This window comes from Papio anubis, chromosome Y (assembly GCF_008728515.1).
Source record: "Papio anubis isolate 15944 chromosome Y, Panubis1.0, whole genome shotgun sequence".
Taxonomy (NCBI): domain Eukaryota; kingdom Metazoa; phylum Chordata; class Mammalia; order Primates; family Cercopithecidae; genus Papio; species Papio anubis.
In genome coordinates, this window is record NC_044997.1 from 1921580 (window position 1) to 1937791 (window position 16212).

The window sequence follows — 16212 nt, forward strand, 5'->3', positions numbered from 1 at the left end:
AATAACCATAAAACTCATGCCATTTGAACAGGGCTTATTATGTATTGGTTGGTTGAATATGCCCTCTGGAGCATAGCATTGTGTTTTTCTGAGGAGAAGTCAGTATTTGCCAATTCATTGTTCACAGCTACTTTAGAGACTGTAATTACTGCAAATAAGCATGGACTGTTCTTTGTTTGTACTGTGTGTATATATTTTTGAAAACAGCAGAATACTTACATATATTTACAGACTGTATAAACTTAGTGAGATTTAAAAATTGTACTGTTTTGCTTTCATGACATACCATTAGGCATTTCTTGTAATGCCTAATTTTCTTAGGAGAAGATGGCTCAGTGTTCAACAGCTAAATCTTGAATCATGTAAGTAATCTTTGTAAGTGTACCTCAGAGGGAAGTTAGATCTGCTTTATACTCATCAGAATTACAATTTTTCTCAAGGAAGTGGGATAGAAGAAAACAAAACCTAATTATACACCAAAAAAGACAAGAAAGAAAAAACAGCCAAAACTACTGCACTAGCAGTCAAGCCTATGGAAAAGTCACCCAGCTTTGTTTATTTTCACTTTAATGTGTCAGTATCTTTCATATTACTGTAGTGGCTATTTCATATCTCAAAGTCAGTTTGATCATATTAAATTCAATTAATATTTAAGCACTTAAAACTTAACCAGCAGTAGAAAAAGAAAATAGAATATGGCTTTGACAAGTATACTGCATATGCACATGTGCGTGTGCTCTCACACACACGCAAACACACAAACTCACAGAATCCAAAAAGATAAAATGATACAGAATTCCTTTAAAGTAGTATAAAATTTTTGTGAACAGAGATAATTTACTTTTTTCTTTCCCATTGGTTCAAGTTGGTTAAATTCTGTTACTGCTTTTTCTTGTGTTATTTCCAGAGGCAGGACTTAAGTAGTGTATTGAATAGAAATGACAAAAGGAGGCATTCTTGATTGTTCCTGATCTTAGATAAACAGCTTTCAGTCTTTCATCATAGAATATGATGTTAGCCAAGAGCTTTTTACATAAAGTCTTTCTTATGTTAATGTCAGTTATTTCTATTCCTCATTTGTTTTTGGCGTTGATGGAGATGATCATGTGATTTTTTTTTCCCCCTTCATTCTCTTAAGATTGTGTGTCATATTGATCGATATTTGTATGTTGAAGTGTCTTTTATTCCAGGGAAAAAAAAGTCCCACTTGGTCATGTATATAATCTTTTTAGTATGTTTTGAATTCTGTTGTTAGTATAGCATTGTGGAATTTTGCATCCATATTTATAAGGGATCAATATTTATATATAGGGGTTTTTTTTGTAGTTTCTGTGTCTTGTTTTGATGTCAGGGTAACACTGTCTTCATAGATGAGTTTGGGTATGTTCTTAACTCCTCGGTTTTTTCGAAGAGTATGAGGATGATTGGTGTTCTTTAAGTGTCTGGTAGAATACTCCAGTGAAGTGATTGGGTTTTATTTTGGCTTTTCTTTATTGGGGTATTTTTGATTGCTGATTCTGTCTGATTAGTTATGGGCCTATTCAGTTTTTCTATTTCTTCATGGTTGCATCTTGTGTAGATTGTGTATTTCTAGAAAGTTGTCCTCCTATCTAGGTTATCCAATTTTTTATTTCTATAATGTGCATAGTAATGTCTCCTCTTTTGTTTCTGCTATTAGTTACTTGAGTCTTCTCTCTTTTTCTTAGTCAAACTGGCTAGAATTTTGGAAATTTGTTTATTTTTTCAAGAACCACATTTTAGTTTTGTGTTTTTCTGCTCTGTCTGCTAATCTCTTGATTTCTATTCTTCTGCTTTGGGTTTATTTTGTTATCCTTTTTGTAGTTCTTTTTTGTTTTTGTTTTCGTTTTTGATACAGTGTCTTGCTCTGTCACCCAGGCTGGAGTGCAGTGGCGTGATCTCAGCTCACTGCAACCTCCACCTCCCGTGTTCAAGTGATTCTTATGCCTCAGCCTCCATAGCTGCTGGGGTTACAGGTGCTCACCACAATACCTTGCTATTTTATGTGTTTTTAGTAAATGAGGTTTCACTATGTTGGTCAGGCTGGTCTCAAACTCCTGACCTCAGATGATCCACCCACCTCGGCTTCTAAAATGCTGGGATTATAGGCGTGGGCCTCTGCGCCCAGTTTCTTTTTGTAGTTCTTTAAGATATAAGTTTTCAGTTGTTGATTGGAGATCCTTTTTAAAAAATCCTCTGTACTATGAAGTTCTCTTTTTGCACAGCTTTTGCTGCATCTCATAAGTTTGATATGTTTTCATTTTTATTTGCCTCAAATATTACACTTTCTGTTGGAGTTCTCCTCCTTGATGGATGGGTCGATTAAGATGTGTTGTTTAATTTCTACTTATTTATGGATTTTTCAGTTTCTATTTTTTTTCTCTTTGAGACGGAGTTTCTCTTTTTCATCCAGGCTAGAGTGCCATGGCATGATCTCGGTGATCTCAGCTCACTGCAACCTCTGCCTCCTGGATTCAAGCAATTCTCCTGTCTCAATCTCCGGAGTAGCTAGGATTATAGGTGTGTGCCACCACACCCAGTGGATTTTTTTGTATTTTTAGTAGAGATGAGGTTTGACCGTATTGGCCAGGCTGGTCTTGAACTCCTGACCTCGAGTGATCCTCCTGCCTTGGCCTTCCAATGTGCCAAGCTGCTTTTTCAGTTCTTCTTTTCTTTTTTGATTTCTCTCTGTCACCCAGGCTTGAGTGCAGTGGTACGATCTCGGCTCACTGCAGGCTCCACCTCCTAAGTTCACACCATTCTCCTGCCTCAGCCTCCTGAGCAACTGGGACTACAGGCGCCCACCACCAGGCCTGGCTCATTCTTTGTATTTTTAGTAGAGACGGGGTTTCACTGTGTTAGGCAGGATGGTCTCCATCTCCTGACACTGTGATCCGCCTGCCTTGGCCTCCCAAAGTGCTGGGATTATAGGCACGAGCCACCGCGCCTGGCCTCAGTTTTTCTTCTGCTATTGATTCCTAGTTTCCTTGCATCCTAATCTGGAAAGATAGTTTGTATGAGCTCGATCTTAAATATGTTAAGGTTTGTTTGTTACGTAATGTATCCTGATGAATGCTGTAAGTGCACTTGACAAGAATGTTTATTCCGCTACTTCTGTGTAGAGTGTTCCATAAATGTTTGTTAGGTCAACTTGTTCTCTACTGTTGTGCAAGGCCTTTTTTTTTTTTAATTGATCTTTTTTCTCTTTTTTTGGGAGACAGGGCTTTGCTCTTGTCACCCAGGCTGGAGTATAGTGGTGCCATCTCAGCTCACTGCAACCTCTGCCTCCCAGGCTCAAACCGTTCTCATGCCTCAGCCTGCTGCGTAGCTGGGATTAGAGGCACCTGCCACCATGCTTGGCTCAGTTTTGTATTTTTTTTTTTTTTTTTTTTTTTGAGACGGAGTCTCGCTCTGTCGCCCAGGCTGGAGTGCAGTGGCCGGATCTCAGCTCACTGCAAGCTCCGCCTCCCGGGTCTACGCCATTCTCCTGAGTAGCTAGGACTACAGGCGCCTGCCACCTCACCCGGCTAGTTTTTTGTATTTTTTAGTAGAGACGGGGTTTCACCGTGTTAGCCAGGATGGTCTCCATCTCGTGACCTCGTGATCCGCCCGTCTCGGCCTCCCAAAGTGCTGGGATTACAGGCTTGAGCCACCGCGCCCGGCCTCAGTTTTGTATTTTTAATAAGAGACAGAGATTCATCATGTTGGCCAGTCTGGTCTTGAACTTCTAATGTCCAGTGATCCTCCTGCTTTGGCTTATTGACATTTTGTCTGATTGTTTACTGATTATTGGAAATATGGTATGGAAGTGTCTGACTAGTTTTGTACAACTGTTTCTCTCTAGGTCTCTTAATGTTTGCTTCACACCGTCAGCTGTTCTGAAGTTAGTGTAAGCATATTTATAATTGTGGCAAATTCACCCCTTTATGATTATATAACATCCTTTTTTGCCTCTTGTGAGAGATGCTACCTAAAATTTATTTTGCTTCATGTTAGCAAAATACATTCTGTCTTAGTTTATTTGTGTGGAATTTTTTGTTTGTTTGTTTTTTGAGACAGAGTCTTGCTGTGTTGCGCAGGCTGGAGGGCAGTGGCGCAATCTTGGCTCACTGCAAACTCGGCTTCCCAGGTTCAAGTGATTCTCATGTCTTAGCCTCCCAAGTAACTGGGATTACAGGTGTGCAACACCATACCCTGCTAATTTTTGTATTTTTAGTAGAGATGGGGTTTTGTCTTGTTGGCCAGACCAGTCTCAAACTCCTGACCTCAGGTAATCCACCCACGTTGGCCTCCCAAATGTTTTGTATTCTTAACTTTCAAGTTGTGTGCGTACTTGTATTTAAGTGAGTCTTTTGTAGACAGTGTATCTTGGATTCTGTTTTTGTTTTTTAAATCTATTCTGCCAATCTGTATCATTTGATTGGGAAGTTGAATCTACTTTATATTCAGAGTAATTAGTGATGAAAGATTTACCACTGCCATTTGGTTGTTTTCTGATATCTTACAGCTTTTTTCTGTATAATTTTCTTACCTACTGACTTTATTTTCATAATTTCAATTCTTGAGATTGTTTTGTATGGACATACTGTGATTCTTCTCATTTCCTTTTAGGCATGTTCCATAAATACGTTTTTCCTGTTTACCATGCAGATTACATAGAGGCATACCTTGGAGATAGTATTGCAGGTTGAGTTCCAGACGACTGCAGTAAAGCAGTTACCACATTGAAGAGAGTTGCACAAGTTTTTTGTTTCTCAGTGTATGTGTAATTTTCACTATACTTTGTTAAGTATGTGGTAACATTATGTCTTTTAAAAATGTACTGTTTTAAAAAATTAATTTTAAAATGCTTCATTGCTAAAAAATATGACTGTGTTTACAAATTTTACTTCTAAAAAAAAATAATGTAGTATCTGCAAAGTTCAGTAAAGCAAAACATAGTAAAATGAGGTATGCCTGTATATAATAGCTGTAACAGTCTATTTTAAACCCATACCAACTTGATTTCAGTTGCATACATAATGTCCTTTACACCTCAGCTACTCCAATTATGTTATTGATGTCACAAATGATATCTTTTTATGTGTAATAGTGACATAAGTTTTTTAATTCTTTGGCCTGTCAAATTCTGGAAGAGAATAAAAAGTGGATTTATTAGACAAAATTTCAGTAATACTGAGTTTTATAAATTTTGTGGTTTTCTTTACCACAGGTTTGTTAATTTTTTTTAATACATTGAGTTATCACCGAGGGCCCTTGTATTTCAACCTGCACTCCATTTAGCATTTTTGTAGTCTAGCAGTAATGAACTCTAGCACTTTTGTTTGTCTAGAAATGTTTTAATTTCAAGGACTGTTTTGCCAAGTACCAAATTCTTATTTGATAGTATTTTCCTTTCAGTACTTCCTAATGAGAATTCAGCTGTTAGCTATTTTTGAAGGCTTTTTGTTGTTGCTGTTGTTTTGTTTTTGTTACGTGAAGAGTTACTTTTCTTACTAATTTTTAGATTATTTCTTTTTATAATGTTTTTTGGTGGTGGTCTTTGGGGGTGTGCCTTCGCTGGAGGTACTGAGCCTTTTTTATTTGTTATGTCCATGTCTTTCCTCAAATATGGCACAGTTTTGGCCACTATTTTGCCCACCATTTCTCCATATAAGATCTCTTTTTCTTTATTTTCTGCTGCTTGAATGTTCATAATGTTTGTATTTTTCCACATAGTGGTGTTCTGTAGGTCTCTCAGGCTTAGTCACTTTTAACTTCTTTTTTTCCTCCACTTACTCTGATTTTAAATGACCTTTTCTCAAGGCCTGATTGTCAGTCCTGCCTATTGATGGTCTCCTGTTGAGCCCATTTTGTGAATTTTTGAATTCAGTTTCCATATTTTCATCTACAGAATTTACATTTTTGTTTGTTTGTTTGAGACAGAGCTTTGCTGTGGTTGCCCAGGCTGGAATGCAATGGCGCGATCTCGGCTCACCACAACCTCCATCTCCTGGATTCAAGCAATTCCCCTGCCTCAGGCTCCTGTGTAGCTAGGAGTACAGACACGCGCCGCCAAGCCTCGCTAACTTTTTGTATTTTTAGTAGAGATGGGGTTTCACCATGTTGGACAGCATGGTAGCAATCTCCTGACCTCATGATCGGCCTGCCTCACCCTCCCAAAATGCTGGGATTACAGGCATGAACCACCACACCTGGCCACCCAGCTACTTGTATTTTTAGTAGAGATGGAGTTTCTTTTCCATGTTTGGTCAGGCTGATCTTGAACTCTGGACCTCAGGTGATCTGCCCGCCTTGGCCTCCCAAAGTTCTGGGATGATAGGATGGAGCCACCGTGCCTGGCCCTGGTTCTTTATTAGTTTTTCTTTCTGTTGACATGTTCATTTTATTTGTATATCATTTTTCTAATTTTCTTTAGCCTCCTTTTTCATTAGTTCATTAGGTATATTTGACTTTTTCTTAATTTTTTTTTTTTCTTTTGAAACAGAGTTTGGTCTGTTTCCCAGGCTAGAGGGCAGTGGTACGATCTTGGCTCACTGCAACCTCTGCCTCTCTGGTTCAAGCAATTCTTTTGCCTCAGCTTTCCCTGACCCCAAGTATCTGGGATTACAGATGTGCACCACCATGCCCAGCAAGTTTTTGTATTTTTAGTAAAGATGGGGTTTCAGCATGTTGGTCAGGCTGGTCTTGAACTCCTGATCTCAGGTGATCCGCCTGCCTTGGCCCCCTAAAGTGCTGCAATTACAGGCGTGAGACACTGCGCTGATATTTTAAAGTGTTTGTCAAGTGAGTCTGACTGTGTTTCTCCAAGGACAGTTTCTTTAGATTTATTTTATCTTGTCCTACTTTTAGTATGCTGTGTCATCTTTTTATTTTTATTTTTATTTTTTATTGTTTGAGATGGAGTCTTGCTCTGTCACCCAGTCTGGAGTGCAGTGGCACCATCTCAGCTCATTGCACCCTCTGCCTCCTGGGTTCAAGCAATTCTTCTGTGTCAGCCTCCCAAGTAGCTGAGATTACAGGTGCCCACGACCACTCCCAATTAATTTTTTGTATTTTTATTTTTATTTTATTATTATTATTTTAAAACCAAGTTTTGCTCTTGTTGCCCAGGCTGGAGTGTAATGGTGTGATCTCAGCTCACTGCAACTTCTGCCTCCTGGGTTCAAGCAATTCTCCTGCCTCAGCCTTCCGAGTAGCGGAGTTCATAGGCACCCACCACCACGCTAGCTAATTTTTGTGTATTTAGCCAGGGGTTTCACTGGGTTGACCAGGCAGGTCTTAAACTTCTGACCTCAGGGAATCCACCTGCCTCAGCCTCCAAAAGTGCTGGGATTATAGACATGAGCCACCGTGGCTGGCCTGCGGAGTCATTTTGAGCATTTGAAAAGGCACTTATATTCCCCAGTCTTTGTGAACTGGCTTGTACAGGGGAATGCTCAAATATTAAATCAGCTCAACTTGCAGACTTAAAGTCTGCTCTAACCTTTGCTAGGTTTCTTGAGCCTTTCCGTGAGTCTTTTTTACCCATATATTTCACATGGTTCTGCTTATTCCATTCCGTGATGGTTGCTTTAAAAATTTCCCACTTCCTCCATGAGCCTCACCTCTGCTTATTTTGTGATGCCCTACCTGTCATGTTGCATTCTTCAGTCAGTAGTTTGCCTCAGTAGTCTGCAGGTTTGTAATTCCCTTGGAGACTTTACAAATTGTCTTCCCATGGCTTCTCTTAGTCAGAGTTTTAAACCACTGTTGGGCTCTTGCCCTTCAGGTTAAGTATACAGAGACTAATCCCACAGGCAGCCTGCAGACACATTTAGAAAATTGTAAATCCAGCCTTCTTGATTTCTCCAGTTCGTACAGAACTAGTGATCAGGTCACTGGTTCCCCAAACTGTACCCTGGTAGGAAGGGAGTGAGCAAGGATGAGTAAAAATAACTACAAAATTGCCTATTCCCTTTGAATATGACTTTTTCTTGAATTGGGCATTTTCTTCATAGCTGTATACTTTCGACTGATTTTCAGAATTGCAGTGAAGTTTTTTCTTTTAACAGAAACAAGGCCTTGGAGTATTTTAGTCCGCCATCTTGCTGATGTCACTCCATGAATTGACTTTTTAAAACTAAATAATAAAAAGATAGGAAAATGTAATATTATAAATTCAGAAATATGATATTTACCAAAGGTTTTAAAATTTAGTTTTTCATCACATCAAACCTAGCTTTAGAGTTATACCTGTGTATTCTTTAAAAGTTATTTTTTATTTTGCATTTTCCACATTTCCTGAATATGTTTTTCTGTTGAAAATGGAGAAATTATTTCTCCCAAGATTGGTAGTATGGTCAGACACGGTGGCTCAAGCCTATAATCCCAGCACTTTGGGAGTCCGAGGTGGGTGTTATCGCCTCAGGTCAAGAGTTTGAGACCAGCCTGGCCAACATGGTGAAACCCCATCTCTACTAAAAATACAAAAAATATCTGGGTGTGTTGGCAGGTGCCTGTAATCCCAGCTATTCAGGAGGCTGAGGCCAGGGAATCACTTGAACCTGAGAGGCAGAGGTTGCAGTGAGCTGAGATCATGCCACTGCACTCCAGCCTGGGTGACAGAGCAAGGCTCCGTCTCCAAAAAAAAAAAAAAAAAAGAAGAAGAAAAGATTGGTAGTAAAACATCCTTTGTTCTCTCTCCCGCTTTTTAATTTGTTTCCTAAAACTTGGCTCTAGAAAACAAGATATAAAAGTTTTCATTATACTGTATTTCTTAATTCTTAGTTTATTAATTCTTTTCATAACTTCTGAAGTCTTTAATTCATTTTGCATCTTAATGTTTAGAAATGTTTTTAGATATACAACCTTTACATAATTCTTACTCACCAGCTACATTAGATATAAACAATACCAGTTGTGTCACTGTGAACTGTGACATAATTGCTGCCTATGCTGTGTCCAGCTAAAAGAATACAGAAAACAAAATACAATATAAAATTTTTAAATCTTTGTTAAGTACATATAACAAACATGTCTTGTACTTTTTTAAAGACAATGTAGTATAATTTTTAAATTAAATTTTCTGTTTCTAGTATGCTTCACACAAATGCATTTCAAATAGTAACTTTTTTTCTGAAAGGGGGGAATTAATTTTTATTATTAACTGTATTACAGGGTTGGCTAGTGGATCTCATCAATAAATTTGGCACATTAAATGGGTTCCAGATATTGCATGATCGTTTTTTTAATGGATCAGCATTAAATGTTCAAATAATTGCAGCTCTTATTAAGTAAGTTATGTTTTCATGTGAATATTGTGTGGGTTGTGTCTCATTGTAAAATGAGTGTGGGTTGTGTCTCATTGTAAAATGAGGACCTGTTTTTGTGTTGTCTTAAGTGTTGAAACTAATTGGCAAGTTTAGTTCTTTTAAAAAAACTGAATATTAAACAGGTTTTGTGTCCTTCATATTTCAGACCATTTGGACAATGCTATGAGTTTCTCAGTCAACATACAGTGAAAAAGTACTTCATTCCAGTTATAGAAATAATTCCACATTTATTAGAAAATTTAACTGATGAAGAACTGAAAAAAGAAGCAAAGAATGAAGCCAAAAATGATGCCCTTTCAATGATTATTAAATCTTTGAAGAACTTAGCTTCAAGAATTTCAGGACAAGATGAGACTATAAAAAATTTGGAAATTTTTAGGTTAAAGATGATACTCAGGTAAGATATTTTCCACCTTAAATTATTATCTGTGTGAATTCTGATATAACATTTACTCCAAAATTCTCTCATTTATGGTTGCAAATTTCCTCTTTTAATGGAAGGATGAATGCACTGAATGAAATAAATAAGGTTATAACGTTTACTCCAAATTTTTCTCATAGATTGTTGCAGATTTCCTCTTTTAATGGAAAGATGAATGCACTGAATGAAATAAATAAAGTTATATCTAGTGTATCATATTATACTCATCGACATAGTAATCCTGAGGAGGAAGAATGGCTGACAGCTGAGCGAATGACAGTAAGCCTCTTAAGTCTTTTATTGTGAATGAAATGCTGCTTATAAAAAATTAGATTATTACCAGTTACGGTTAGAAGCAACAGTAGCAAAAACTAAAATTGAAAGATTTATGAGTAATTGTAAGATCTTTTTATAATAATAATAAAAGGTTTAATAAATGATTAGTTGTTTGTTGAGGTAACTTAATTGTTCCTCTGGTAAATTTATTATTGCTGAATATAGATGTGATCTTCAGAGTGGGTGAGTGGATCTGCAGTCTAGTGAATGAAGTAACATAGTGATCACTTCCTAATTCAATTTGGAGATTAATAAATAGGGATTATAACTAATGGGATAATTGAGTGGTGCTTTACCATGATTTTAAGAATACTAAGATTCATTTCTTTTTTTTTTTTCTTTTTGAGACAAAGTCTTGCTCCGTTACCCATGCTGGAGTGCAGTGGTACAATCTCCACTCACTGTAACCTCCGCATACTGGGTTCAAGGAGTTCTCTGCCTCAGCCTCCCGATGAGCTGGTGTTACAGGCATTTGCAACCATGCCTGGCTAATTTTTGTATTTTGTATTTTTACAAAAATACAAGATGGATTTCACCATCTTGGCCAGGCTGGTCTTGAACTCCTGACCTCATGATCGACCTGCCTTGGCCTCCCAAAGTGTAAGATTAATTTCTTAATAATTTTATTTTAAAATCACTTATATATGTCATTTTGACAGGTAATGAAACTGTTTACCATAGATATCTTCATATATTTTAGTTTTGAAATAAATAACAAATAGTTCACCAAAGTATTAAAAAGTCTTTTTTTGAGTGTATGTGGTTTGCTACTAGTGGAGATCATTTCTGTAGAATAATCTTTACCATAAAATAATCTTCAGTGGATTATTGAAAATAATAACACTATAGCGATAGTGGAAAGGATTATAATGTGAAAAAAGATATGCTGAGGACATTTGGGTGGTACTAATGGTGTTTACCTTAGACCCACGTTCATACTCAGTGCTATTTGCCTGCTTTGTACAATGTTAAACAGAATTACTCAGTATATTCACTAGTCCTTGAATTATTACTGGTTCTTGAGAGTCACCAATAGTGAAAGTATTTAGCAAAATTTGACGTTGTTGTGGCACTTTTATTGTATTTTGCAGAAGAATCTAAGATTGGAAATATAAAATTGGTTGTTTTCAATGGATAGTTTGAGAAGTGTACTGTTGTATCACATATGGGAGTCTTTGTGAGCAGAAATAAAATTCTGTAAAATTATTTATTTTAATGTTTACTAATTGCAAATTAAAACACCAACATAATTCATTATATTAGTGGATTACAATTGGTGAATCTAGCACACCTATGGGAAGATTTTGTATGCCAGATTCTGTGAAATAAGTTATTTTAGTATTTAATTTTGAATTAACGCAACACTTAAATATTACACAACCGTGCTGTAATTTGTGAATGTATACATAATTTGGACTTTTGAATTCTTAACGTTATTTAGAAGTCAGAGACATATTTTTATTTTGCTTTTTAAAAAAATTTCTTTTTAGTTTCTGCATTGAATTTTTGTGTTACATTTAGGAATGGATACAGCAAAATAGTATCTTATCCATAGTCTTGCAAGACAGTCTTCATCAACCACAATATGTAGAAAAGCTAGAGAAAATTCTTCGTTTTGTGATTAAAGAAAAGGCTCTTACATTACAGGACCTTGATAATATCTGGGCAGCACAGGTAAGAGAGTGAGATGATAGCTATTTTCTAAGAAAGATACCGAAAAGGAGAAGTTTTGTGGTAACCCTTATATAAGGCCAGCAATTTAGTATTGCCTGACTTTTACTAACGTGACAGTTGTTCATGTAGAGAAATCCTAATTAAGAATTTTAAACAAAAGTAACATTTTTCTTGTCTTAGATATACAACAACGGCAGCAGCTTATATAGATTGTTTTTTTTTTTTTTTTTGAGATCGGAGTCTCAGCCTGTTTCAGCCCAGGCTGGAGTGCAGTGGCGCTGACCTCTGCTCACTGCAAGTCTCCACCTCCTGTATTCCCTCAGCCTCCGGGAAAGTAGCTGGGACTAAAGGCCACCACCACTCAAGGTTTTTTGTATTTTTTAGTAGAGACAGGGTTTCACCATGTTAGCCAGGATGGTCTCGATCTCCTGACCTCGTGATCCACCCGCCTCGGCCTGCCAAAGTGCTGGGATTACAGGCTTGAGCCACCGCGCCCGGCCCTATAGATTGTTTTTTGTTTTGTTTTGTTTTGAGACAGAGTCTCGCTCTTGTCTCCCAGACCGGAGTGCAGTGGTGGGAATCTCACCTCACTGCAAGCTCCGCCTCCTGGGTTCATGCCATTCTCCTGCCTCACCCTCCAGAGTAGCTGGGACTACAGGTGCCCACAACCAGGCCTGCCTAATATTTTGTTTTTTTCAGAAGAGACGGGGTTTCACTGTGTTTGCCAGGATGGTCTTGATCTCCCTACCTCGTGATCCACCATCCTCGGCCCTGCAAAGTGCTAGGATTGTAGGCGTGAGCCACTGCGCTCGGCCATAGATGGTTTTAAATGAACAAAATAGAGCAAAATAATTGTCATTAAAGGAACAATTATTGAAAGAGTATAAATAATCTATATTTGGAGGCTTTCACCTAAGTAATGCATAGAAGAAACAAATATCACAAGAGTTCCATTACTGTGACTTTAAAAACCATACGATTATTATAGAATATTGTGACTTTTCTTTTTTTTTTTTTTTTTTAGGCGGAGTCTTCACTCTGCTCTGTCGCCCAGGCTGGAGTGCATTGGCTGGATCTCAGCTCACTGCAAGCTCCGCCTCCCAGGTTCATGCCATTCTCCTGCCTCAGCCTCCCGAGTAGCTGGAACTACAGGCGCCCGCCACCTCACTCAGCTAGTTTTTTGTATTTTTTAGTAGAGACGGGGTTTCACCGTATTAGCCAGGATGGTCTCGATCTCCTGACCTCGTGATCCACCTGTCTCGGCCTCTCAAAGTGCTGGGATTACAGGCTTGAGCCACTGCGCCCGGCCCAGATTGTGACTTTTCATAATAAAAACCCTGGTTTCAGAGATACTAATGCATATGTTTTTACATTATCTTAATAGCAGGTTTCTACTCCTGGGTCACTTGGGAAGTATTGCTAGGCACTAGCTCATAAAGCTTGTTTTTTGCCTTTTTTTTAAAGAGAAACAACAGAATACTTAATCTTGCCTTTATTGACCCCTTAAGCTTTGAGTTTTGAAACAATCCAATATTTTGATTTCTTTTTCTCTTAGTTTTATTTGTAAATACCTTCTAGTAAGTTTTCATATTAACTTCCAAAGTTTACTATTTGTTCCCTAAAAAACTGAGTTGTCAAGTATTAAATGAGGTTCTAAAGCATTTCAAATACTAAGAATTCCGTTATTACCTCAAATGAAGTAGGAGTGTTTATTAAGTAATGGAGATTGTTATAGTACAACTATTTTTTTGTTATTAAAATGTAAGTATGCTATAATTTTTTTGTCTGTATTTATTTATTCTATTTTTGTTTTTTCAACAGGCAGGAAAACATGAAGCTATTGTGAAGAATGTACATGATCTGCTAGCAAAGTTGGCTTGGGATTTTTCTCCTGGACAACTTGATCATCTTTTTGATTGCTTTAAGGTAGTAGCTTGAAATAGTAAAGTATTGCCAGTTAATTGTAAGTAAAGTTAATTAGATTGATTGCTTTTGCTTATAGCTAGTGTGCTTAACTAACATTTTCATCGAAGAATCTCTGATGAAAAAGAATTGATCATTGTTGTTTCTTCCAATCAGAGCTTAACAATAATTTTTTATAATAGTTTTCATCACAAATGCAGAATCTTAATGTTTTTTCACTTTGATTATTTCTTTGAATTCATTTCCACTGGTAGTTTTCATTTTGATTTTGGTTAAAATAACCTGTAGAAATGCAGAGAATAATTGGAAAATAAGGCATAAAACATTCTGGTTCTTTGGAGTTATGTATATGGCATATAGAAATGAAATTCAAAAAGCAAGAGGTTTCTGATATCATAATGTTACGTTCAAAGGCATTTTAGCACTATGGTCTAGCTGGTTTTTAAAGTTGGTGAATTTATAAATGAAGAATATAAATCCGTATGTCATTATTCATGAATAAATATTTCAGTAAAATAGTAATTAGATTTTTGGTGGGAGCTTTAGTTGCTAATTACAACAGAGAATAGATTGGCATTGTTCTTTTAAAATGTGGATTCTTACATTCTGTCACCTAACTATTCTATTTCTGAATATATGCCCTAGAGAAACTCATGAATATATTTACTAAGGAATGTGTTCAACAGTATCTTAGCAGGATTGTTTTATTAGTCTCAAACTGAAGAAAACAAATGTCGATATATTGTGAAAGGATAAGTAAACTGTGTACTCCTCTTATATGGAACACTTCGTGACAATGAAAATTAACACACTGTAACAATTTAGCACATAGATCGATCTTGCCTTTATGGAGAAGGTAGAGAAAAGGAATAAAATTATATACAGGAAGTCAGAAGTGACCTGGATAATAGTTTCACAAGCATTACACTTTGAATTCTGACTTAACATCCCAGATGTGTTAAATCAGAATTACCATGTAAAGGGACTAGGAGACTTTTAATCAGCCATGTCAGCATAATAAGAATTTGTTTGAGATGACTATATGTTTTAATCTGTTGGAAGTATATCAAAGGTAGGCAAGGACATCAATATTGAGAAGTTACATTTGATACTCTTAATTTCCTATTGCTTTTAGTTCTGAGATAATTTCTGAAACAGTGATGCACCAAGACAGCCATAATGATAGATGGAGGATCTGGTCAGTTTCTCTCTTTTTTTCCTCCCTCTCCTTTTTAATTCATAAATTCTCAAGATGACCTTAATATAATTGAAATAAAAAATATATTATCTGACTGGGCACGGTGTCTCACACCTGTAACCCCAGCACTTTAGGAGACTGAGGAGCGTGGCTCACATGAAGTCAGGAGTTCAAGACCAGCTTGGCCAACATGATGAAACCACATCTCTACCAAAAATACAAAAAATTAGCTGGTTGTGGTGGTGCATGCCTACAATCCCAGCTACTCTGGAGAATCTCCTGGACCTGGGGGGCAGAGGTTGCAGTGAGCCAAGATCACACCACTGCCTCAAAAGAAGGAGTAACAGAGGAAGACTGTCTCAAAAGAAAAAAAACCCTGTCATTTCTGTATTGCCCTTTGGCTTATCTGTTGTTTATCAGAAGTGTCTGTTATTCAGTGACAAGCATTGCTTTTTTGAGGTGTTGATAAATCTGGCAGTTCTTACACAGCATGCCAGTGTGTCTTGAAAGGTCTTTGTTAAGGTGCTTTTAAGGAGGCAATGAGTATACACCAATTATCAATTCTTTGTAGGTTGCAGCTGGATGATTCGAAGTTTATCTTTCTTCACAGTTACCTATAGTTAATGTGCTTGCTCAAACTCTAGGTGATAAAGATTTGAATTCTAAGTAAGCCTTTGTCTTCTGAGATGTTGGTACTAATTTTCAGTGCTTGCCAACATTTTATTTTTGGCATAATTTTTAATTTTTGAAAGTCTTATGGTTATGAGATTCTCTTTGTGGTCATTAATTTTAATATTTCTAGATATTGAGATTGAAAAATTTTACATGTGTTTGAGCTGTCCTTACTTCCTTCTTAGAATATGTCTATTTTTCCTGTCCAGTAATTGTCCTAATTTGTTTCCTAAGAGTTTTTGTGTATCTAAATGCTTATTGTCCAAACCATATCACAAATAGTTTCTCGTAGGTTTTATTAACAGTTTGTTTGAATCAGCATCCAACTACATTCCTCACTGTATAGTTTTATTGTAATCACTCCTCTTTGATTCTATAGTTGTCTCATTATTTTTGTTCTTGTAATAATATTAATCATTTGCTATTTTGTTAGCAGTTTCTGTATTCCTTTTATTATTTCAATGGGAATTTTGTGGACACCAGAGGGAATTAAAAGCAAGTGTTACAGTTGTCTTCCTAAGAAATTCTGTATTTATCATTTTAAATTATTGTATAGTTACTAGCTTAAGGTGATGTAGTCCTTTCTCCTATTATTGGATATTTAAGTGGATTTCAGTTCTTTAGTTCTAGTGTGGTTGGCATTTATTCCTTCCAGT

At 36.8% G+C, this 16212-nt stretch overlaps 1 protein-coding gene across 21 annotated transcripts in view; it reads left to right on the plus strand.

The window, feature by feature from the left end:
* The window catches only part of USP9Y (ubiquitin specific peptidase 9 Y-linked), a 209435-nt gene that overhangs the window by 65384 nt on the left and 127839 nt on the right, over positions 1-16212 (plus strand). For 20 of the 21 annotated variants that reach the window (XM_031661065.1, XM_031661067.1, XM_031661064.1 and 17 more), the window contains 5 exons: positions 9178-9293; positions 9478-9729; positions 9894-10032; positions 11611-11763; positions 13585-13689. In XM_031661065.1, the coding sequence (XP_031516925.1) occupies positions 9178-9293; positions 9478-9729; positions 9894-10032; positions 11611-11763; positions 13585-13689 (765 nt within the window). The remainder of the gene's footprint in view (positions 1-9177; positions 9294-9477; positions 9730-9893; positions 10033-11610; positions 11764-13584; positions 13690-16212) is intronic. The other variant, XM_031661076.1, reaches the window with a different exon arrangement.